Source organism: Lissotriton helveticus, chromosome 5_1, assembly GCF_964261635.1.
Source record: "Lissotriton helveticus chromosome 5_1, aLisHel1.1, whole genome shotgun sequence".
Lineage (NCBI taxonomy): Eukaryota > Metazoa > Chordata > Amphibia > Caudata > Salamandridae > Lissotriton > Lissotriton helveticus.
Genome location: NC_136065.1, coordinates 1,555,780,615 through 1,555,806,864, shown reverse-complemented (window position 1 = coordinate 1,555,806,864; position 26,250 = coordinate 1,555,780,615). Strand labels below are relative to the sequence as shown.

Genomic DNA, 26,250 nt, shown 5'->3' with positions numbered 1-26,250 from the left:
TGCTTTTGGTTACAAACCTGAATAGTTGCAGATAAGTGAAGTTAGCGCAGATATTGAAAAGTTGGTTAGCAGTCGCTCCCTTATATGTTAAAGATTCTGGCTGCTTCGCGTTTTCGACTAGTGTGCCCAATTCAACGTCTGTGTTATTTTTGAAGTTGTGATTAATATCCCCTGTAAACTGTGTTGAACTTTAACTGCCCTATGTGTGATTTAGTGTGGAACTTTGTAGTAGATATAATTCGAGCTTCATATCTGCTGAGTAGCGCTGTTGACTCTGACGTAGTGTGTTTTTTCTCTGTGTGTGTTTTTCTCTGTGTGTGTGTGGCTCTGTGTGTGTGTGGCTCTGTGTGTGTGTGGGGTTGTGTGTGTGTGGGGTTGTGTGTGTGTGTGGGGTTGTGTGTGTGTGCAAATGCAATAGGTCCCGCATTTGCAAGAGATTAAGCTATTGGCATTGTAAATGACAATGCCATTTATTTATCTGTTTTCAAAACCAACACATAAATAAAAATGTTGTTGTTTACAATGCCAATAGCTCTAACCTTTGCAAAGGCGAGACCGTTGCAATCAATCAATCAGAGCATTTGTATAGCGCACTACTCACCCGGAGGGTCTCAAGGCGCTGGGGGGGGGGGGGGGGGGGGGGTCCGCTACTGCTCGAACAGCCAGGTCTTGAGCTGCTTCCTGAAGGCGAGGTGGTTCTGGGTCAGGCGGAGGTGGGTCGGAAGGGAGTTCCAAGTCTTGGCGGCCAGGTAGGAGAAGGACCTTCCTCCTGTGGTGGCTCTTCGGATGCGGGGGACGGCGGCGATGGCGTGGCTGGTCGACGAAGCTGGCGCGTGGGAGCGTAGAAGTTGAGGCGGCTGTTGAGGTATCCTGGACCTTGGTTGTGTAGAGCTTTGTGTGCGTGGGTGAGGAGCCGGAAGGTGATTCTCTTGTTGACCGGGAGCCAGTGCAGGTCTCTCAGGTGTCCGGAGATGTGGCTGCGGCGGGGGATGTCCAGGATGAGTCGTGCTGAGGTGTTCTGGATCCGCTGGAGTCTCTTCTGGAGTTTGGCGGTGGTTTCGGCGTAGAGGGAGTTGCCGTAGTCCAGACGGCTGGTGACGAGGGCCTGGGTGACCGTCTTCCTGGTCTCGGTGGGGATCCATCGGAAGATTTTGCGTAGCATTCTCAGGATGTGGAAGCACGACGAGGAGACGGCGTTGACTTGTCTGGTCATGGAGAGGGAGGAGTCCAGGATGAAGCCCAGGTTGCGTGCGTGGTCAGTTGGTTTGGGTGCGCTGCCCAGGGCGGGGGGCCACCAGGAGTCGTCCCAGGCGGAGGGTGAGGATCCCAGGATGAGGACTTCCGTCTTGTCTGAGTTCAGTTTCAGGCGGCTGTAAATGCTTGTTTATTTATTTCAACTCTGGGATACTAAGTAGATGTCCTGTTAGTAGACAGTTTTCTGATAGATACATCTGCTGTATGGATTCCTCACCTTGTGAATATCCCCTTGCGTCAGCAACATTTGGAAATTCTTTTTGTAGCCTCGCGCTGACGTGGATTCGGACGTCATAGAGACATCGCTCGCGACTCCGCTGACGTCACCGACGCCTATAATAGGCCCACGCCGGCGATATGACATCAGTTCCCTTTTTTCCGCGTCGTCGACGCTAACGGTTATCGGGAATCTCAGTAAACAACTGGTACTTTGTTGCTTTTTTGTTTCTATTTTCTGCTTCTTTGTATCCTGTCTCTTCGACGATGTCGACAAAGAAGACCGGCTTCAAGCCCTGCAGGGAATGCGGGAAAATGATGTCTATTACCGACCCGCACGATGACTGCATCTGGTGCTTAAGCTCCGACCACGACGTCGATGGTTGTTGCTCTTGTCGAAAGATGAACCCGAAAGCCCTGAGGGAAAGAGAGACCAAACTCCTGGTGGCAAAATTGAAAGCTGGCAAAGGAAAATCATCGAGGTCTCGTTCTCGAAAGGCGAGGTCGACGTCGAGGTCTAGATCTCGAGAGGAGTCATCTTCGAGGTCCGCTTCGGATCATACTTCGAAGTCGAAGAAGAAACATAAGAAGAGGCGACATGAATCCCGACGTCGTTCTGGTAAGGAGTCGGACTCAAGGTCGAGGTCACTGAAGAAGGTACGTTCTAAGGTGGTTACTCTGGGTGTCTCTGAACCGGAAGGTGAGGCCTCACCTTCGGAGTCGCGTGTTCAGTCACCGACGCCGGCTTCGAATCAGTCTCCGGCGCCGTCCTCGGCCCGAGATGAGGAAGAGGTTCAAGTGGATGTGGATTCCGCGCCTGCCGAAGAGCTGAATCCTCCACAAGACCAGCCTGAGGGTTTTCAACTACCATTTCCAACCCCAGGCCAACATCCATCCGCGTTTCTTAATGCTATGTATGGTGTCTTTTCAAGGGCATGGTACCCCTCTGGCGCACCTTCGGGTCCCATGGGTCCACTGGCTTTCAATCTAGGAGTCCCTCACTCCTATCCTCCTGCTCCATTTATGCCTTATATGCCAGCCCCAACGCCGCCTTGGCAATTTCCGGCTCCACCGAGGCTGTCGACGCCGGTTTCAGCGTCACCCGCTCCAGAGCGACCTCGAGAGCATCCGGCTAAACCTTCGGATTCGATACCGACGTCGATCCCGACTCCGTTCGGGCCGTTGGTGGATCCGGCTGCGAGGCGTGTGAAGGACCGGTCCAGAAGGGAGGCCCAACGCCTTTTGGAAGAAAGAAGGTATATAGAATCTCATCCTGATATGGAAGAAGGTGAATTGGATGAAGATAGTTTTGATGAACTGGCTGATGCTAGTAGCCTGGATTTCTCCCCGGAGTGGGAGTTGCCTTCAGGCTCTGATACACCTTCTAAAGATGTCCAACCTTACCATATGGTTATGAGGAAGGCGGCAGATCTTCTTCAATTAACTTTACCTACAGCGGAATTTAAATCCAATCTTCTGACTGAGGTTTTACATTCTGCTAGTTCTGTAGTAGAACCATTGCTTCCATTTAATGACGCCTTGACGGAGCCCATTTTGGAAGTGTGGAAGAAACCACTGTCAGCTTCTGCAGTTTCCAAGAGTGTGGCAAGAAGGTACAGGGTTGCACCTGAAGACCCTGCTTTTTTGACTTCTCATCCTTCACCAGAGAGCCTAGTCATTCAAGCAGCTTGCTCTAAAAAGAATGTAAGTGCCTTTCCCCAGGTTCCTTGTAAAAAGGAAGCAAAGAAACAAGATCAGGTTGCTAAAAAGACCTTCTCCTCTGCAAGCATGGCATTGAAGTCGACTAATGCCACTTGTCTGATGGGGAGATATGTGCATGCCCTTATGGATTCTTTGCGTGTTCTAACTCCTAAGGTTCCTGATGCCAACAGGAAGGATTTTGAGGAGGTGATCTCAGATGCACAGGCAGCGGCTCGCCAAGTTATACAAAGTGGTCTGGACCCTGCAGACTCTGTGGCGCGTATCATGGGCACTGCTGTTGCCACTAGAAGATCAGCTTGGCTGAAATCCTCAGACTTTTCAGTGGATGTTCAGGCGACTTTATTGGATCTTCCTTTTGATGGGTCTGGCCTCTTTGGGAAGAAGGCTGATGCAGCTCTTGAGAGATTTAAAGACAGGAGAGCAACTGCTAAATCTTTAGGTCTTCAGATAAGGAGCTCTTCGACCAACAAGAGATTCAGGGGTTTTGGTCGCTCTTGCTTTCGCAATTACCGACAAGGTCAGCAGCAGCAGCAACAACAGCAGCAGCAACAAAATTCCATGTACAGGTCTTACAGGGGAAAGCAAAGAGCGCGTCCTCGTGGACGTCAGGCCTCTTCCTCCTCCACTTCCTCCAACCCCCCTGCCTCAGAAAAGCAGTCCTAGATCCGCCATTCAGGATCATGTGGGTCCGGTGAGGGGGTCGGCTTACCCATTTTCTACAAGATTGGGAATCGGTTACATCAGATCTTTGGGTTCTCAATCTTGTAGAAAATGGGTATGCCCTTCCCTTTCGGGAATTCCCTCCCAATTACCCGCCTTGCCAAGGTTTTTGCACCGAGGAACATCTGTTACTTCTGCAGGAGGAAGTGCAGACTCTTTTAAGAAAGGGTGCGATAGAGGTGGATCCAGAGCAGGAAAAGGGTCAGGGATGCTACTCCCGGTATTTCCTGATACCCAAGAAGGATGGCAGACTTCGTCCAATCCTGGATCTCAGGACCTTGAATCTCTATCTGAAATAAGAGAAATTCAAGATGCTCACCCATGCTCAGGTTCTTCAAGCGCTGCTAGAAGAAGACTGGATGGTGTCACTCGACTTGCAGGATGTGTATTTTCACATCCCAATCCTGAAGTCGCACATGAAGTATCTCCGTTTTACGGTGGGATCGCAGCACTATCAGTTTGCGGTCCTTCCGTTTGGACTTACTACTGCGCCTCCAGTCTTCACCAAGGTGATGGCAGTGGTGGCGGCGCATCTCAGAAGGTCAGGGATTCCAGTATTCCCTTATTTGGATGACTGGCTGATCAAAGCAGAGTCGTCAGAGAGAGTGCTCCATCATCTGCGAGAGACAACCCAGTTGTTGTACAGGTTGGGTTTTTCGATAAATGTACCCAAGTCTCACCTGGTGCCCTCCCAGCGCAACCTGTTCATAGGTGCTGTACTGGACACAACTGTATGTCGCGCATTCCCTCCTCCTCAAAGGATTCGCGACATACAGGAAATTATTCTTTTATTTTACAATGGAGCGGTCGTTCCAGTCCTGAAGGTCCTTCGCCTGCTCGGTCTGATGGCCTCATGCATTCTGTTGGTCAACCATGCACGCTGGCACATAAGGGCGCTCCAGTGGTGCCTCCGCAGGCAGTGGTATCAACACAACGGATATCTCAGGGACTCAGTGAGGATCTCCAGAGAAGCTGCGGCTGATCTGTCTTGGGGCGTGCAAGGCAACCTGTCTCAGGGGAAGCCTTTTCAGTTGCCTCCTCCGGTGGCCACAGTAATAACAGATGCATCCACTCTAGGGTGGGGTGCTCATCTGGGGGATCTGGAGGTCAAGGGTCTTTGGTCTCCAGAGGAAAGGTTGCTTCACATCAACCTTCTAGAATTGCGGGCGATACGTTTGGTGCTCAAGGCCTTCCTCCCTTCCCTTCGCGGTCGTTCGGTCCAGGTCCTGACGGACAACACGACCGCGATGTGGTACATCAACAAACAGGGAGGAGTGGGGTCGCAGTGTCTCTGCAGAGAGGCTCTGTCTCTGGTCCTGGGTTCAGGACCATCAGATTTGTCTGATGGCAAATCATCTGGCCGGAGTTCTGAACGTGCGTGCAGACAGTTTCAGTCGGCAGTTTTCGGCCGACCACGAGTGGAGGCTTCACCCGGAGGTGGTTCGTCACGTCTTTCAGACGTGGGGGACTCCTCGGGTGGACCTGTTCGCCTCTCCCGAGAATGCTCACTGCCTGTCATTCTGCAGTCTCCAGTATCCGATGCAAGGAGCCTTGGGGGATGCGTTTCAGTTGAGTTGGGGAAATCAACTCCTTTACGCGTTTCCTCCCATACCTTTGATTCCTCGGGTTCTGAGGAAGATTCGCCAAGACCGGGCCCAAGTCATATTGGTCGCCCCGGACTGGCCAAGAAGGGTGTGGTATACAGATCTTCTCCACCTCTCCTCTCACCCTCCGCTCCGTCTCCCTCTAAGGGCAGACCTCCTCTCTCAGATGGAGGGGCAGGTTCTACACCACCACCTCCAGACATTACACCTTCATGCCTGGAGATTGAGCGGGGCAACCTGATTTCCTTTTCTCTCCCACACGATGTGGTGAATGTCATCTTGTCAGCCAGGCGTAACTCCACTAAGTCCATCTATTCTTATAGATGGTCAAAATTTGTCACTTGGTGTGGAGGAAAATCTATAGACCCTTTGAGAGCCCATTTGTCTGATGTTCTCCAGTTTGCCCTTTCTCTGGCACAGCAAGGGCTTGCTGTTGCCACAGTTAAGGGCTATCTGTTTGCCTGATCAGCCATCTCTTTTCAAATCTCCTGTGGTTTTAAGGTTTTTAAAGGGTCTCACAAATATGTTCCCTCCTGTTCCTTTTATTGTGCCTCAGTGGGACTTCAGTCTTGTCTTGACCTTTTTGATGGGTGCTCCTTTTGAGCCTCTTCACAAATGTCCTTTGAGGCTTTTGACTCTTAAGACAGTCTTCCTTGTTGCAATAACCTCTGCAAGGAGGGTGAGTGAGCTTCAAGCTCTTAGTTCCAAGCCCCCATTCTTGACCATTCATGCTGATCGAATGGTTCTTAGGACCAGGGCTGCTTTTCTTCCTAAGCCGGTTACTCCTTTCCACCTTGGTCAATCCATTAAACTCCCTACCTTTTATCCTCCCCCACACCCTTCCAAGGAGGAGGAGAGGTTGCACCGTCTGGATCCCAAGAGGGCGGTGTCCTTTTACTTGGACAGATCTAAAGACTACCGTTTGGATGACCAGCTCTTCATTGGGTTTGCTGGCTGCAAAAGAGGAAGAGCGGTCCTTAAAAGAACTTTATCAAGATGGATCGTTCTCTGTATAAAGATCTGCTACTCTTTGGCCGGTAAGGAACCACCAGAGGGTATAAGGGCTCATTCTACAAGAGCTAAGTCTACAACCTCAGCATTGGCTAGAGGTGTTCCTGTTGAGGATATTTGTAGGGCGGCAACTTGGTCTTCCCTCCACACTTTCGCGAAGCATTACTGCTTGGATTCCGAAGTGAGGAGGGACGGCCACTTTGTGCGCTCTGTCCTTCAGGATTTCCTGGTTTAGAAGAGTGGACACCCTCCTCCGGGAGTGGGGACTGCTGTGGGACTCTATTCACAAGGTGAGGAATCCACACGGCAGATGTATCTATCAGAAGAACAAGTTACTTACCTTCGGTAACGCTTTTTCTGGTAGATACAATATCTGCCTGTGGATTCCTCACTGACCCACCCGCCTCCCCGTTGTCCACTCTTCTATACCAGAGTTTCTGTAATGTATTTATTTTATTGTCAAGGAGTTGTTTATTTCAAATGTTTTATTGCATTTGCTTCACACTGTGTGTTACCTTGATATTTGTACTGCGTATGCTGTGTATATGTCTACTGTGATTGGTCCGTCCGTGTGCCTTGAAGGCACGGGAAAAAGGGCGGAACTGATGTCATCACGCCGGCGTGGGCCTATTATAGGCGTCGGTGACGTCAGCGGAGTCGCGAGCGATGTCGTGTCTCTATGACATCCGAAGCCACGTCAGCGCAAGGCTACGGAAAGAATTTCCGAATGTTGCGGACACAAGGGGATATTCACCAAGTGAGTAATCCACAGGCAGATATTGTATCTACCAGAAGAAGCGTTACCGAAGGCAAGTAACTTGTTCATTAGATCAGCATGATAAGGCAGGGAGCTTCAAAATGCACACCGCCTTTGATCTGTGAGCCAGACATGGAGGATGCCACCCCCTGTCCTCAGGGACATTTGTCACCAGGACAGGCGGGAAATTCGCTGTGCAAAAAGGCGTGTTGCACCTCCTGACTAGTCACACCCCTAGGGTGGGCAACCTGAAGTGAACACGAAAATTAGGATTTCACCTTCTTGGTTGTGGTGTGGAGATGCATGGGGTAGTGTTTTCTCAAGGTGTTGGGGAAGCTTGGGATGCGTTGGAGACTGGGATTTCTGCTCATTTGGGCGTATTGAGTTGTATTCCTATGGTGGTTGTCATGTTGAATGTTCATTGTAGTTGATGTGTCTGGTCATGCCATTCTTGAATTAGAGGACTTGTTGTGGCGTTGACGCTTTACATTAAGTTGGTACTTATTTTGATCTTGAATTTCTTGTAGAGTGGGTTTCACATTCTGTGCAGTATAGCATACTATCCAGCATTCACAAAGGTCCCATGATACAGTGTGTTAGAAGGTGAAGAAGAGTGAGATTCTGTGAGGGATCTGAAAGCGATAAAGGGAATCCCTGGGTGAGGTGTGAAGAGGGTGTATAAGAGGTGATGCCATAGTGAGTGAAAGTTAATGGGCCCTAATGAGTCTTGGGATGAGGCAGAGTGTGTATGTTGGGAAGTGGAGCGTTGAGGGACGAGGAGTATGGAAGTGTTGGTGGTATGCTTGGGAGGGGAGTGGGGTATAAAGGAGGGAGAACAGACAAAGGGTTTGGAAGGAGTGGGTAGTTTACAGAATATGGAGAAAGCGAGAGATTGGGGAAGAAGGAAGATTTAAGGGAGTGGTGAGGAGCATGGACGTTTTAAGACCACATGGTTGATGGTACAATGGTACAACTATGATGTGCTGCTGCATGATGCAGCTACACATTTTGTGTTGACTGTTGTATGGCAGGAAGTGAAAGCTGTTTGGTTTCTAGAAAGACACGGAGATGGCTAGGTTTCAGTACATAATGTATCACCTGTGTCACTTTTTTATATATTGCTATAAATTCGGCCCCAGCCAGGAATCTGGTACCATACCGCCATCTGCTATGGCATGGACCAGATCAAGGGTTCAGATTTGTACAAATCTGTAATTTTGTGCAGGCCGGGGTCTCTAGCAAATTTCAGTGAATCAATCGCTCTAGTTGTAGCTTCTAAACTAAAAACACCATGGTCCAAAGCTTGAGGAACATTTGAAGTATCATTATATTCAAAATCCTGTGAGTCTCCTGGAGCATATAGAGCTGTAAAGTGCGTCACCCATTTATCCCGGGACATATTGTAATGATGTAAATTGGACTTGTCAGGCTTTGTTTGCCAAAACAGTCTAGTATCAATAGTTTTACTGGCGTCCAGCAAATCTTGCCATAAATTATTGTCCAAATTCTTTTTTGCCTTGGTCAAAGTTGTCTTTTAGGTAATTCTTGCTCCTTTAATACTAGCACGATCACCCTCCATTATTGCCTTCCTCAGAGATAGGTTCACTACTTTACACGCTTGAACAAACCATTTTTCAACCTTAGCGGGATTAGAAACCTAGTTAAAGATATCTTTATAAAAAAAAAACTTTGTAAATCTGCATTGTATAATTTTTGGTTGGACATTACATTTGGGCCATGAGACATAACAATTGTTACAAAAGGGGTTGGCACAATTGATGTATAAGATTGTTACCTTGCCTCAGGGAATCACCCGTCAGAATAGTTTCTAATGAAATGTGGTAACTATCAATTGGCTTTGACACTTTCATGTCTTCCAATACTGGCCATGGTCTTACATCAACAAGGGTGTAATCAATGACGCTAGTACAATCCCCTCTTTTAAATGTTGCTGCTTTATTAGGGTCAGAAGGGGTACACCCATTACATGCTCGAAGGCCATTACTTATAGTTGGAGAGGCTGATTCTAGGGCAAGATTTAATTTTCTTTTCTTTGGATGACCTAATGGAGGAATAGCCCATGTTTCATCCTCCTCTCTTATCTCATTTAAAAAGACTGAGGGTTCCAAATAAATATTTAAATATCGTGCTACTACAACCTTTGTATTTGGACTCAAGGTATCCATAGCTTCTAATAAAAGGATAATGTAAGTGACTTTTCAGACCCCTTTATATTTCTGACATAAATATTAAAAATGGTTAAACAAAATTGAGGCGAGAAAGTCACAGTAATCCCCATTAGATCCAGACTATTAATAACCATCAATGTAGATCTACTAGTGCGTCCACTCTTTATTAAAATCATAAGACTGCCTACAGCTCTCCTAAAGCGTTCTGCCGGTTTTGCATCCACGCTATAGGAAGTAAACCCATCAATGAATACTCTGTCGCCCAAGTCTATTGTTATAGACAAATGTCATGTTTTGCTATATATGTAAACCAGCCAGCGTCAGCCAATTTAGACCCCAACCCAGCTATATCCCATGATAGTAATCTAACAGTGGGTAGGAAGTTACTCTGCCCACCTAGCCCATTTCCTGGTGGGACATCTAGTGGCTCATCTTGACCTAATTTACAAAGGAATTATTCCAATTGGGGCAACATACTCACATCTGATAACTATCTAATTAATATCTAATTTACACACAGGTAATAGTACCAGCACTGTTTCATTATGCTCACAATTACCTATCTGGGTAGGTGTGTCTACAGAACTTACAAACCCCCGGAACACCCCCTAGCCCTGTCCCGGGGCTTTGTAACTTCATCCCCAACACAATACACAGAGGATTTGCTTAAGTTAACAACTGACAAGGCAAAATCATCAATACTCTTATACATGAGCGGTTCCCTACACTTTAGGATTCGTAGATATTTTGCTGTCTATACATTCTGATTGCGCATTATAGTTTGTTTTAGTAATACACATTAGTCAGTCAATTTCTTCCTGATTTGTTGGGCCAGCAGCAATATTGCTTAGGATTTCGATAGGTGGTGGAGATGCCTTCATTCTTATTCCCAGCAGTTTGATCCCGTTTAAATGACAAGTGCTCAATTCAAAATTAACAAGATTTTCTACCAAATAATGGGACTTAAAAGCAACTTGAATGTAATCAGGAATCCTTGTACTGGATGAATACCTTTTAGCTTACACAATGTCAGATCTGACCACCGAGAGACATTTCTGTTCAACCCTCTGTCAGTTAGTCGCTTTGTTGATCAGGGCTTCTGTGTCCTCATAAGAGCCTGGTTTCAGCTTCAGGACCTAGTTCATATACATTTAATTAAAAAGAGGAGTAGGTAAATGATCTTGTGACACCATGGGACAGACTTTATCACAGTATGTCTTTGATAGATTAGAAGTGGGCAACACAAAATTGACAGTAGACGCTGGATACCTGCCATTATAACGATCTCCCACCTTCCGTGAATAAGTGACGGTTGTTGGTTTACTGTTAAAGCGGTCCGAGTCATTTTGTGGTCTCAATAGCTCTGGGCTAAATTTGTCTGCTACAAATTGCGAACTATTCAGCATTTTTCCAGGAACAGCCATTTTCCCAGGTTGTGTTCTGTTGTAATTCGTGGGAAATGCCTGTTGTAGTGCCTTACTTTATATATTGGATGAAGGAGGTTTGCAATTCGTGCTTAACTGATCTATTGTCAAAGACTCATTAGCTTCCCTGTGACGGATTTTGTCGTGGTCACAATAAGTTCTATTTGATAATTTAGTAACCTGGTCCAACAGTAGTAAAATTAAAATATATAAGTTGTCAAGTTTCATGTCCAACATTTCAAAACAGCTATTCACGTCATGATTAGTACTGTCAGGTAATACAACTTGTTTTATTTCCGTAGGGGCAACCTGTGGATCCGCAATTTCACCAACCAACTTTAAGGGTTCAAAACGGTTGTGACAAATCACATTTGCAACTTAATTTATCTTACCTATCCGTTCGGCAGTGCTGCTTGGCATGGCACACAGGCAGTGTGCCATGTTGACTGTAATTTTTCTCTGCACCAAGGCATGCAGGCTGCAGGGGCATTTTGCATGGTTTGAGGGGTCCCTAGAGGACCCTCTTCAGTCCCAATGCCCTAGGTAACATGGTACCATTTGTAAGAGACTTACAGGGGGTGTGAAGTGCCAATCATGGTACAGTTTTGGGGAAGGAACACTGGTACTGGGAACATGGACAGCAGGGACCCAGTACTCTGCTGTCAAAGTTGCATCAAAGATCAGGCAAAAAGTGGGTGGGTAGGTTACTGCAACAGAAACCCACTTTCCCACAATGCCTTTTTTCAACCCGGGATTTGATTTTACAGGACGTCCTAGAAAGGCTAACAACAATCTGATTTTACTAAGCCTGTCCGTAATGTCCAAAACGGCAAGATTTTGATGAAATGAGTTTGCTACATTTATGTACTGTCTGTTGTCATTTTGAGTTGTTTGTTGAAGTGAGAAGTGTCAAAGTTGTACTAAGGTGTCATTGGGAGATTTCAGAGATATTCAGCAAAGGCTCTAGCAAAACTACGCTCCTGGTCTGAAATTGGTGTTATGTGGTGCTTCTGCTGTTAGTGAGGGGGAGGGGGGGCGGGGGGGGCCTGTGGGCAGGAGAATTTTCCCACAGTAACACACTTAGCAGGATGGACATTGAAGTACTTGTACTCATTACTGCCTCATGATGCTTCACAGTAGGCTCTGACACTTTTTCCTGACTATTTATTTTGGAATGTACAGACTACCTGGCCGAAGACCCCTTGCAGCCCCTGAGTAAGCAGCCGAAAATGGAGCTAGTGTTTGAGGAGTGGGATGTGGCCGGACTGCCCTGGTGGTTTCTCGGGAACTTAAGAAACAGCTATGATCCACTGAGCAATGGATCGACTGATATACCCACGAATCAGGTATGTATTCTCTTCTGAAACAAAAATGGTCATACAATGGGGTAAATCCATTCTTTTAAGAGTACAAGGGTAAACCTATTTTGTATTACCACGAGAAGCACTTTTCCAGACACACCACTGTACCAGGTCGTAGCATTAACCAAAAAACACAAGCACACATATTCATGAAAATGTCAAGGCACAAATGGACATTCTAGCTGCATACCTACATAAAAAAGTTACCAAAGAGTGTCATTGTTTTAATTAGTGATTCATTTTCAAATCATCAAAGCGTTTGCTGTACAGCTCTTTCAGTAAGCACATGTGACTTAGCAAAATGTTTGTAATATGTGCTATCTACACCTGTGCCTGCAGATCTAGGTGTTCCACAAGGATCCTCCCTCTCCCCCACACTGTTCAACCTCGTCATGGAACCGCTCGCCACCTTGCTCCAAGCATCCAATGTTCAATTCCATATGTACGCCGATGACACACAACTTTACCTAAAGCTACAATCCCCGGAAGATATCAAACTTCTGAATTCCACACTTAGTAACACTCAATCTTGGTTGGCCGATAATCACCTCAAACTAAATGCTCTGAAAACTGAGTTCCTACTCATCTCACCTCCGGCGAAAATTTCCACCACCCAAACCTGGCTCAATAACCTAACAGCACTCAATGTCCAACCTACCATCGTGGATTCTGCGAAATCCCTAGGCATCACACTCGACGCCAAGCTCAACATGCAACAGCACGTTAGCAAAGCCACAAAAGGAGCTAATTTCCAAATCAACACACTGAGGAAACTTAAACCCTTCCTCCCTGCCAAAGACTTCCAAACTGCTGTACAAGCTTTAGTCATCCCTCGCATAGACTACGGAATTGTGGCCCTCAGCGGACTCCCGCTATCCACAACAGCACCCCTAAGAGCCTCCCTGAACGCTGCCGCGAGACTCATTACTGGCTCAAGAAAACATTCGCATATACCCCCAGACTTAAAGTCTCTAAAATGGCTGCCTTTTGAAGCCAGAATACAACTAAAAATCGCAGTTATGACACACTCGGCCGTGCACCACAAGGCACCCAACTACCTCGCTCAAAAGTTGTCTATATCAGGAGGTTCGAGATCCAATAGAAGTACAAAAAATCTACTCCTGAAACCTCGTAGATTCCGGAAAGAAAAAACATACAAGCGCTCCTTCTCAGGAATGGCACCCAGCATCTGGAATGCGCTCCCCCCTGAAACCAGGCTTATCTCCTCCACTGCACTCTTCAAGAAAGAGGTGAAAACCATCCTTCTGGCCAAGATCTCCTGAACTTTATAGGTGCTGGATCAGAGACTCTGCATCGCTTTGTATCATTGATCACCTTGTCTCTTGGCACTATACTCTTACTTGATTGTGACACTACTACGCTACTCTCTTACTACCGACTAATATATGATACACTTTAGTTTATTGAATCACCCTCCCGGTGCCCCCACCCCGTGTTCTCTCTATCCTAAGAAATTGGTATAAGCCATCCACACATCCAAGGTTTACCTGAACCCTACTGTAGTGGGATCAATGACTTGTGCCGGCTTATATTATTTGTTACCTGATTGTATATTGATATGTTTTCTGTACGTTACTGTTATCCTATTATGTTAGTGACTATTATACTGCTCCCATTATTTCTGTTCAGTCCTGCTGCCCCTACCCCTGTCTCTGTGAAGCGCTCTGATATCTGTAAGGATCTTGTTCGCGCTATATAAAACTTTGAATAAATAAATAAATAAATAAATAAATGTAATCAATGACCATGACTTCGGCCTGGTAAAAGATTGGATGTTGCTTTCACTATGGCCTTACTGTTGAGTTCTCATTGATATTCTCTGAGTTTCATTATTCCAGTGTTGTAGGAAATTGATAATCACTTTTACTTAGGAAAAGCGGGTATTTAAGATCCATCTGAGGCAAGTAGAATGTCCTATAGATAAACACCTGTCTGGATAATCTGTTTTGCATTCTCCCTCCCATATGCTTACCTTTGGTTGTTTTGACGATCCGACTGAACATCTAAGCAAGTATACATTTCTTACTGAAATCTGAGCCCCACATTAAAAGTTTAGAAGGTCCGAAACGGAAGCAAGTATATCTATATGTAGCATATTGTGCAGTGTGTGTAACGAATTAGTTGTCAGTTATTCTTCTAAATGTCATATTTGAGATTCTTACCTAGGATTTGATGGCACAGACGTATTTTAGTTTCCACTGGGACCCTTTCATGGCCAAATTGTTTAATTATGTGTGTAATCACCCATTGTTAACCATTTAGCACCTTTGGACATCTGGAATGAAATGTGATATGCATAAGACCGCTAATTTAATCCCATCTTGAACTTTGAGCCGAAGCTTTCTAGGCAAGTGCACAATTTGTGTTTATTAGCCAAAATAAAATAACAATTAACAATAGGTTGTGACTTGATTGGCATGGATACATGGAGATTAATCTGGTTAGATATTTGTCAGATTATGGTTCCCCACAGTTTTTTGCCCAGTAAGGTGTACCTAACATAGGTGTGCATGCGTTTCTTAAGTTTAATGACATTTAGTCTCTTTAATGAGTTGCTGTTTATAATGAGCATTTCAAATCATCTGGATGAGAAAGGTAATTTAAGCTTAGAAATCTGTAAAGTTGTTTTTAAACTCCTTTGAAGTCTCGAATCTCAATGATATTGGAACCCCATATTGGTCCTGCATGCAATTAAGAGGAGGTATAGTATATCTTCAAAACATTTTTTATTGTAAAATATCTGGTGTTTGCGAAAAATTTATTGCTTCAAATGCTTTAATCCAAGACCTCTTACTAAAATTGTAACAAGAAACCAATGCCGTCCTGCATGAGGGTTTTACCTGACACGCCTTAGTTACATATGTCTTGTAGATATCTGCTTTTGATGTCTTTATTAATGGCTGTGCTTGCAAGTATGTGATGTGCAACTGCAAATTTTCTATGTATGTCATGGGTCTGTCTACCGTGCTAACAAGTATGACATCCTGTTCAGCTCAGCTAGTCAAGTGAAAATTCAGGATGTTCATTTGCTGGATAGGCTCAACTTGAACCTACAACAAGCTGTGTCCCCCTCAAAGGGATGGATATTTCTTCACTGTGTACTGCAATGCTCCATTGGGCGTCCAGAGGATAGATAAGTGGGTCTGGCCAGGAACCCTATGCTCCCCTATTACAAAGGTAACAGTTTTGGAGAAGTTAGTTTATCTATGCTGTGCTTCCACCGCTTTTTTTTGCCCTTTGCTTTTATTCTCCCTTTTTATCTTTCTTTGCATGCCACTTTTTGTACACTAGCAGATTTGACTGTGTGCTGTTAAATTACAACCACTCTGGCCCAGTCTGGATCCTAGTAGTCTTTCACACGAAGGTACCATGGAACTCTGTTCTGCAGCATTGTATCTTTCATAGATTCACATGCTTGATTTATTCCCCGATGCCAGGCTACCAACTCTTCGTACTCTATGTAAAATAGCAGTATTTTAATGCATCAGTTGACATTTAAAACATTGTTAAATATTGATAGACCAAAGTTAGCCCATCCACCTCATTATCTGACCCAAAGTCCAGCTAGCCAGGGTTCCAAGCCTCCTTGTAGACTCAAACTGTCAGATTTTCTATTGCTTGGTATCGGGCTACCGTGAATTCTCTGACCTCTGTTCAGCTACTCTTGTGCTGAACTTATTACCTAAATTCTTCAGATCAGTGAGCAGCCAGTTTTTCTTCCTTCATTCTGCGAATGGGGTAGAACCTTTGCTTGGTCTTTTTTCTCCACCACTGAGAATGCGCAATGTCTGCACTTCTAAGTGTTGGAGTTTTCAAAAGTGTGTCTCCGCTCGGAGAAGCATTCCATTTTGAGTGGAACTCAGGACGCCTCTATGCCTTTCCGCCGATACCTCTTCTGCCCCAAGTTCTCAAGAAGATCCGGACTGACCAGGCCCAAGTCATCCTAGTGACTCTAGATTGGGCATAGTGATTATGGTATCCGGATCTCCTGGACTGGAGTATATACCCTCTGATTAGGCTGCCCCTCCGGGAGAACTGCTATCTCAGCGTTATGGTGTGGTTTTCTATCCAGGCCTGCACAGACTCCACCTTCATGCATGGAGATTTGGCGGTGTCTGCTGAATGCATTCGATCTTCCTTCTGAATGTCATCTTGGCAGCAAGGCGTCCCTCAACAAAGACTACATACGCCTGTCGCTGGGACAAAGTTGTGGTTTGGTGCTGTGCACGCCAGATTGAACCCCTCCAGACCCAGTTGTCAGATGTGCAGTTATTTATGAAATTATTCTCTTTCGCCCTGCAATGCCTTGCCTTGGGCCCTGTTAAAGGTTCTCTTTTTGCCTTTTTGTCCTTCCTGCAATTACCTGATACATTTTTGTTATTTAAATCACCGGTTGTGATGAGGTTTTTTTAAAGGGCTGCATCAGTTGTTACACCCTTCTCCTTTTGTGATGCCTCAATGGGACTGAAATCCTGTCCGTACTTGTTTAATGCATACTCCATTCGACCACCCCACAGCTGCCCACTACGGCTCTTCATCATCAAAAACTGTGTTCCTAATTGACATTACCTCAGCACAGCGTGTGAGTGAGTGTCAGGCTCTTGGTGCCCATCCAACGTGCAAAATCTTCTGCCTTGGTAAGCTGGTTGTGCATACTCTCGCATCCTTTCTACCAAACGTCGTGATGCCGTCCCACATTGGTCAAACTATCACTCTGCCAGCGTCTGTGCTCCGCCCCACTAGTTTTAGTCAATTCACAGCCCACCAATTAGGTGCTACTTTGGTATCTATTCAAAAGGTGAGGAATCCGTGGCTAGAAGTCTCTGTTAGTGTTATCAAATGTAAATAACTTGTTCATCTCTTTCTGGTAGAGACTCTGTCTAGTTGCAAATTCCTGCCGATCATAAACCCGTTCTTTGATTAGATTCTACTCATTAATAAGATCCCAAGTCTAGGAATCTGTATACTGGACTATCAGTTTACTTTTGGGGCTCCACCTCTGGGGTCACGGACAGTCTCAAAAGCAACTTACTTCAGCTTGCGGGAGAGGCTCCAATACAGGCTTGTCACTTATGGAGTGGAACATCAGTGCAGAGCCGCACAGCACCACCTTCCGCGCACAGAGGTACTACGGTAAAGTTTCCAGATCCATTCTGACACCTGTGGAATATTCAGTGGGTGAGGAATCTGCGGCTAGATTAAGTCTCTACCAGAAAGAGCATTACAGAAGGCAAGTAACGTGTTCTTACTAACTAAATTATTTTCTCTTGTGCAAGGGAAAACATGTCACCTCCTAAAACTACAGGGTTGAAGCCTTTTAGGTAATGCAGAAAGCAGATGTCTGTGACAGATCCCCCACCATGTGTGTTTAATGTGTTTGTTCAAGCTAGGAGTCGTGCAAGTAGTTTGCCTTTACATGCCTGAACGCAATTTGGGATCGTATAGCTATGTTTTGCATCTCTACACCCTGCAGGAACTCATGTAAGCCCTGTTCTCTCTCTCAGGGCCACTCCTGCAACAGGTCTTTATCATGGTCCATGTCTTCAGATCAGGCGCAAAGTCTTAAAGAAATACAAGAAGTCTAAATGAACCTCGTCCCAGTTTCACTACTCTCCTTCAGAGAAGTTGTAAGGGTGTTCTAGAGCCCCTAGGTCCTGTTACGCCCCAGAGGAGCTAATCACGATACACCTCGAATTTCTGGGGCCATCTGCACTGCTGCAGCAGATTAAGGCATTCAAGGAAGCCATATTGTGAATATTTGCCTCCCTGCTGGCTTCCTCTAGCGCACCTTCAGGCCCCATGGATCTGTGGAGGCCTCCTGTCTGGTTACAGCCTGCTGGCATGCCCTCTGTGCCGTATATGCTTCTTGAACCCACTTTAGGTTCAGCTTTGACTCTGGTGCTTTTTACACATCCAGCACCCTGAGCCACTCCAGGTCCAGCCACATGACGCCTACACCAGTCCTATTTTCCCGTCAGACTCTGAACCAAATCCATATCTACCTCGACCAAGGTTATGTACTACAACAGTCTGGATGCAAGCGGTTTCTGTTCACTCCGGCTCAGACAAATCTGCACATTTGCCAAGGTGCTCCCTCCTGCCTTGTAACATCATTTCAGATTTGATTCGGACCAAAACCATACAGCCTTTGGCAACAATGGTTTGAATTCCCCCACAATACAATGACAATTTCTGTTTGGACCTACAACAGGCCAGTAGAATGAACACTTCCCCTGACATGGAGATGTGCTGTCCCTCTGGTACTTCAGCAGAAGACCACCTTATTTGCAGTGGTCATCAGACTTTCAACTGTTTACAGTTGCTGTCTGAACTGAAAAACAATGTCCTCACAGACTATTTTCAGCTTGGACAGACCTCATCCGAGCACTTGTTGCCATTCAGTGAAGCCCTGACTAGACACCCTTCTGGGCACCACCTTCCTGCCCACATGTAAATAGATGGGTAGCATGCCCCATACCTTCTCTGGGTGATGCTGCCTGGTGGTTTAGGCTTCCACTAGCCTGGTCAGTCCAGACAGCCAGACATCTTTTCTATGACTGCCCCAGATAGAGAGTTGAGGATAATTGAGGCATACAGAAAACAAATTTCTCTTCAACTGGCTGTGCCCTTCATTCAGTCAATGCCATGTGTTTGCCAACATGTCCATAATGCAATGGATTACCTACACAGTAGCCATCTTGCCAGCAGTGCCGGTGGACTTCCTGCTAACTTGGCGCAGACTATTCAGGATAGCGTCCACACGGCCTATAATGCTTGGACATGGATAAGCAGTCTGCCCTAGCATGGTGCTGTGGCACCACACATGGATGAAATCCAGAGCCTTCTCAGGTGAAGTTCAGGTGTCGCTCATGGCTATGCCTTTTTTATTTAAATTCTTTTTATTAACAAGTGACAAAACAGGTAGCAATCATCACAGTATAACATTAATTCGGTTACCTTTGCAGCGCAAGGAGTCTCGGGACATATACAGTAATCACAGTGTATAGGGACAGAAACAGTCTAGCAAGTAGAGTTCACAGTACAAGTGGTTCGTCAATCAGAGCGGTTTGGGGGGGCTCACAGATGTTTCCTCTGTACTCGTTCCAGGCGGACCAAATCCATGTCCACTTCCCCGGGCAGCCCCTTGCCTCATACACAGTCTTCTCCTGGAGCATGCACCAGTCTATATCGGACTTCCATTGTCCAATCTTAAGAGGTTGAGTCGCCCCCCACAGCCTTGCTATGTTCCTTTTAGCGACCACAAAGCCTAGAGTGGCCCAAACTTTCCCACTAAGCGATAGGTCTGTAGGTTCCCAGATGTTCAGCAGGCATTTCTTGGCTTCAAGCCTGACCTCCACCTCCCAGACCTCCTGCATACATCGGGTCACTCTGGTCCAGAATTGTCTCAACCGCGGGCAGTCCCAAAGTATATGAAAAAAGGTTCCCACCTCTCCACAACCCCGTCTACAAAGACCATCTGCACTTCGGCCCATTCCCTGTAGTCTAGTCCCTGAGAGGTAGACACGATGTAGGATTTTTAGTTGGATGAGCCTAAACCTGGCCGGAATAGCCACCTCCTTAGGGGAGGCTAATGCACTGCGCCATTCCTCCTCATCTATCTCTAGCCCATCAGCTTCCCATTTACCCTTGAGGGGGGACAGTAGGTCAGAGGACTGATTGATGATTTTCTTATATGTGAGTGAGATTGCGTGTTCGGGAAGGTGACCGTCAAGAAGCCTGTCCTCCAGCGGTGAGGAGGCAGGGGGCTGCGTACCCGCAGGAATGTTGGTTTGTAGGGAGTGTCGGACCTGAGTGTATCTGAAGTGTTCTGAGTGGGCTAGTTCGTATGTGTGCTGGAGTGATGCAAATGGTATCATCCCCTTCGGGCCCCACAGATCTCGTACGTGAGAGATGCCTATGAGGTCCCAGTTGCGGAATCCCTTGGTGCGGCCTAGCCTGCCGAGTCTCTCCGAGACCCACAGGGGGGTGGCCATCGTGAGGATATCCGCCCAGCCTAGTGTGCGCTGCACGATATGCCATATCTGCACCGAGTGGTGCGTAGGCCCCGTAAGCGGGTATCGTCCCGGTTTGGAGTAGAGTGCCGCCTTGAAGTTTCCACTCTCCAGCAGCCATCGGTCCATTCCGAACGCCGGGTCATTCCCATCGCTGTAGGTGCAGTGGTTAATGGCCGAGAGATGCGCGGCCCAGTAGTATTTGCGGATGTCCGCGAGTGCTATACCCCCGTCAAACCATCCCAAGGTCAATTTCTGTATGGATATGCGGGGCATTCCAGACCACAGCAGTTCCCTCTGAGTGGCCTCAATAGAGGCGAAGTATGCCTTCGGGACAAGGTCCGGGTGGTTTTGCAGGGCGTACAAGAACCGAGGCAGTGTCCTCATTTTAAAGAGTGCCGCCCGTCCGAGGAGGGACATCGGGAGCCGCCGCCAGGAGGCAGTATCTTTCTTGAACCGCTGGAGAGGCGGAAGGAGGTTCCTCTCGTATCTCACCTCCGGATCTTTGGAGATGAATACCCCCAGGTAGCGGAACCCCTCGGTGGCCACCGTGATAGGGCAGTTCCGTGGAAGCACGGGAACCCCTCCCTCTAGTACATAGAGAACAGATTTGCCCCAGTTGATGCTGTAGCCAGAGTTTTTCCCGAAGTTGTTTATAATATCCATAACGACTATTAGGGACTTTCGGGGTCTGGTGAGGTACAGTAGGACGTCATCCGCGTAAAGCGACATTCTGTCCTCCCAGCCATCAGCCCAGCGTATCCCCTTCAGGGATAGATCCTCCTGATCCACGCGGCCAGGGGCTCTAGTGAGAGGGCGAAGAGGAGGGGCGAGAGGGGGCAGCCCTGTCTCGTTCCCCGTCCGAGTTCAAAGATTTTGGAAATTTTGTTGTTGACGGAGACTTGGGCTAAGGGCTCAGTGTATAGGAGGCGCACCCACCCTATAAAGCTAGGGCCAAATCCTAGTTTGCGGAGGACCGCCATCATGTAGGACCACTCAAGCGTGTCAAACGCCATTGTAGCGTCCAGGGAGAGCAACACCGCGTCTTCTTGGAGAGTGTGGCAGCGGCCCAGGACTCCATGTAGCCTTCGGAGTTTAAGCGCAGTATTACGGTGTGGCATAAAGCCAGACTGGTCCGGGTGGACCAGAGCAGGGAGGACAGGTTTTAGTCTGTTACCGAGGACTTTGGCTAATATTTTGGGCTCTGCATTTAGAAGGGATATGGGTCTGTAAGAGGCGCAGGAGTCTCTGGGGTTCCCTTCTTTGTGAATGGCCACTATCGTGGCTATGTGCTGATCCCACGGCAGGACACCTCGGTCCTTGCACTCCTCGAACATCTTTCTACGGTATGGGCCGAGGCCAGAGGGGTTTAGCTTATACTTTTATATCGGTAAGCCGTTGGGCCCTAAGGCCTTTCCAGACTGGAGGTCTAAGATTGCTCGGGTCAATTCCTCAACCGTGATCGGCGCCTCTAAGTCCTCTCTCTCCAAGTCTGAGAGAGAGGGCATTTCGGATATCTGTCAGTAAGGAGACCGAGCCCTCCTCTGGCCTATCCGAACCTTTACTGTATACCTTTTGGTAATGGGACGCAAATTCTTGAGCTATGGCTCGGGGCTCGGTGAGCACGTCACCGGACTCCGGTCGGAGCTCAGCAACTACTCTGTGTGCCTGTTGTTTTTTTGTCGAGCCAGGCTATGAGCTTGCCCGCCTTGTCCCCTTGGTCGTACAATCTACCCTCTTTGTCTCTCGCGATGGTCTTGGCGGCATCGGTGACTAGTGCTCTATATTCCGCTGCCTTGAGTTCCATAAGGTGGACTGCCGCGGGATCACCCCCTGCGTTAGCCTCTGCTTCTCCCTGCAGTAAGTCTCTCTCCATACTTGCTATTTGCTCTGCACGCTCCTTTCGGCGCCCTGAGATTGCCGATAGGCCCTCTCCTCTAAGCACGGTTTTGAAGGCCTCCCAGAGCATCATGGACGAGGTCACGGTACCATCGTTTTCCGCGAAGTATCGGTCTATGGAGAGGAGGAGACTACGTCTGATGGGCTCGCATCGCAGGTACCACGCATTAATCGGTGCCGTGCATCCCTCTTGTTTGTTGCTCATTGTGAGGTGGGCCAACAGCGGCGAGTGGTCTGAGACCCCTCTCGCCAGGTGAGTGACCTCTTGGAGTGTTGTCGTGGTATTGTGGTGCCAGTAAGTAATCGAGGCTTGAGAACGATCGGTGCGGACCCGAAAAGGTGTACTGTGAGTCTCGTGGGTGGCGGGTTCGCCACAGATCTAGAAGGCCAAAAGCATCTAAAAAGTCAGTGAGACATCTGTGACCCTGTGGGATGTCTCTAGGTGGAAATCTGTCTAGGGTACCTGACACTACTGCGTTGAAATCGCCCCCTATCAGTAGGCGTCCCTCGGGAAGGGAAAGGATTAGTTTACCTAGCTCTTGGTATGATTGTGTCTGAAGCCCAGGTGGTATATAGAATGTAACTAGGTTGATCTTATAGTCCTCCCAGGAACCTGATATAGCAGCGAAGCGCCCCAAGGGGTCTGAGTCAGAGTGTTCAATGAGTAAGGGGAAGTTGCGTCGAAGCAGTATGCCCGCCCCTCGAGATCCTGAGGTGAAGCCTGAGTGAGTCGCCATGTAGTAACCCCACCGGTTCAGTGCGTGGCATGAGTTACCCAATAGGTGTGTTTCCTGAAGGAGTACTACGTCAGGGAGATGTCGTTTAATGGTCTGTAGGACGATAGTGCGTTTGAGCTTATCCCCCAATCCGTTGACGTTCCAACTCCGCACCTTTAGACTCTTATCCCACTTCATCGAGATGTGTATGAGCTATTGGATTCTCCCTCCAAACCTCCTGCTTGTGTAAAGAGGAATATTTCTGGCCGGATACCTTGCCCAGAGTTGCGCTTCTTGTACCATAACAATAGAATGATTGATGTGACGTTGCCAAAATTACCAAACTGTTCCCAACCACCACCCATCCCTTCCCACCCACGTCCCCAACACCCTGTGCTCCATCCCCCCTCCCTGCCGCCCTGCTCCGCGGGTTTAGAACTACCCACATCCCCAATTAGCAGAGTGCCTTTCGCCCCAGATACAACCCCTGAAAAAGAAGCTACAACAATGAACAACCCACCCTCCCCCTAGATGGACCTTTCACTTGGAGCGTGTATTGGCCCACCCCCACCCGCTGCCTGCGACCCTCCCCCCCCCCCCCCCCCCCCCAACTATAATGTGAAAGTAGTTCATGAGTCCTGCAACTCGGAATGCCCAGTGTCTACGTTTGATTATGATGCCAGATGGGTAACTAACCCCTTTTGGTTCAGAATCTAAGGGTCAAAGGCAACAGGTCTATAAATAAAGTGACACTTATCGGCTCTGTGAGTCTCTCGAATCTCGCCTTCGGGGTACTCTCTGCTGTGTCTCATCTCGGACTCGCGGAGCGGGATCTCCAGGAGCGTTGACTTTGGCCATCTTGTTCAGATCTCCCGGCTGCTGAGCCCGGGGATGCGGTCTGAATGTCTCTCCAGTTCTGATTCTCTGCACCCTCGCCTGTCATGGGCACCTCCTTGTCGATCCAGTCCTGCACCTCCGACGGCGAAGTGAAGAAGAAGGATTTGCCTCCCATGATAACCTTGAGTTTGGCAGGGAAGAACATCATGTATTTGATGCCTTTCTCTCGGAGCACCCCCTTCACACCCGCAAAGGATCTCCTCTCGTGCTGGACCTGGATGGTGAAGTCGGGAAAGAATCGAATTGTGGCGTTCTCGTAAAGTAGGTCCCCAGATTGTCTGGCCGCCTGCAGCACAGCGTCTCTGTCTCTGTAGTTGAGGATTTTAGCAATGATCGTCCTTGGCGGCGCTCCCGGTTTAGGTTTTGGGATGGGCGCCCGGTGTGCACGCTCGACGGTAAATATTTTAGACCGGCGTTTTGGCTTGAGGTGATTGAGCATTAAATCCTCAACAAATAGCTCCACACTGGGCCCCTCGAGGTCCTCCGGAACTCCAACCAGCACCTTGTTGTGTTTGCTATGTTCGCTGGTTGCCCAAGCCATTGGCTACCTGTCAACGTTTAGGGGTGCCTATGGTGGCTCGTGAGCTTGCTGATCTATAAGACAACATATCCTGTGGGGGTATTCTGAATCCGTCTGGCATCATCCCAACATTTATTTTGCCCAACAAACGCACAGTTCCTACTGGAAAGTGGAAACTACACAACATAAGATGGCTTTCCTGTTCACTTGCAATATCTAGTAATAGGACTAGACATCAAAGGGGCACATCTGCTTATACAGATATGTCCTCATAAGTGCTATAATGCACCCTTTCTTAGTGCTCTTAAGACCTAATGTAGAGGTGACTTGCATAACGTACCTGCAGTGTACTTTGGTATTGCACACACGTTGTGTGTAATAGTGTTTTCAGAAGGGCTTGTGCCCTTTCACACATCCTGCAATGGCAGTTTGCATGTAGATTTTGTGGGGGTCCCTTTCGGTGGCATTAGACATGCTGCAGCCCATAGAGACTCTTTTGTACCCATGCCTTGGGTACCAGAGGTACCATTTACCTGGGACTTAGAGTGCTAAAGTCCTTGCCAGTTGGGTTACAATTAGACATTTTGTTTTTAATGGAAAAACACTGGCACTTGGGCCTGGTTAGCAGGCTTCAGTGCACTGTCAGTCGAACATAGCATCTAGCAGTTCAAATGAGTGCAAAAAGTGGGGATACATCTGCAAAGAAGTCCAACTTGCTATACTGATGTTGAAACCTCTGTCCTGTAGCTCAGTGAGGATGGGATTGATGGCTTCCTGCATCCTGCTGGTGAAGCACACCAGGTGGCATATGCTGGCTGTGCAGTGGCATCATAAGTCTCACTGCAAATGTAAATATAATGTAAATAAACTTGTATAGGGTGATTACCCAAGGGTGCCTTGGCGCTAGTGTTAAAAAAAAAAAACACCTGTGCCTAAATCAGAGCTGATAATATTTATCTGTTTGTGAGAAAAGCCAGGTTTCTAGCGTTTTCCTGAACTGCCGCAAATTAGGTTGATATCTTAAGTATAATGGCAGAGTATTCCAAAGTTTGCTAGCACAGAGGGAAAAACTCCTGCTGCCCCATCTTGCTTTATTTATTCTGGAAACAGCCACTGGTCTATCAGAATTTGATCTGAGCGTACAACCAGGTGGGTGCCAGAAAAACATTTTCTGATTGTCGGGTGAAGAGCTTTATGCACCAAACATAGTACTTTGAAATTAATCCTTTCCCTAACTAGTAAATAATAGAGGCTCTGCAAGGATTGAGAGAAAGGGGCAAATTCTGGAATTTTCAGCAGCAGCCTAACAGCTGCATTTTGTAGAGATTGAAGATGTTTCACCAGTGCGCTTCTGAGAGCCCATATACAAGGCATTACAATAGTCGAACCTCTCTGTAGTAGGGGATCTCTGTGTATAGTCATAATACACAGAGATCCGCCCATGTGCGTGGACCCCGGAGCAATCAAAAATAATCTCTTAAGGTGTCGAAAAATGCAGAACTGCAGAGCCACTTAAGAGAGAATTAAAGACCGATAATGCAGCCTATATCCACAGGCTACACTGTCCAGTACTTCAACTAGAAATACCACCAAAAATCCACAAACAGCAAAGCCTGTCCAGATTTCCCTTGCTTTAACAGCAAAACCCCTCTGGAATGATAGAGAGGAAGACATTGACAGACAAGCCCCATAGGCTGCCATTATGCGGCTCAGAACAGGATACTGTGCCTTTAAGAGAACTTTCCAGAACTTCACAGTATATCAGAATGCACTGCAGGTCCCTTTTACTTTCAGTTCTTTTTTCCGGCTCCTGCAAGCAGGACCCTGGATCATTGAGCTCTCCCTTTTCAAGGGTTTATTGGTTATATTTTCATTTTTTTCACATATTTGAGTACTTTTCTGAAGTAATTTGAGGCTTTGCTTCCTG

The 26,250-nt window shown here is 47.3% G+C and overlaps 1 protein-coding gene across 7 annotated transcripts in view; it reads left to right on the top strand.

The window, feature by feature from the left end:
* The window catches only part of MDM4 (MDM4 regulator of p53), a 373,509-nt gene that overhangs the window by 166,826 nt on the left and 180,433 nt on the right, over nucleotides 1–26,250 (top strand). For all 7 annotated transcript variants that reach the window (XM_078644640.1, XM_078644638.1, XM_078644641.1 and 4 more), the window contains one exon: nucleotides 12,080–12,243. In XM_078644640.1, the coding sequence (XP_078500766.1) occupies nucleotides 12,080–12,243 (164 nt within the window). The remainder of the gene's footprint in view (nucleotides 1–12,079; nucleotides 12,244–26,250) is intronic.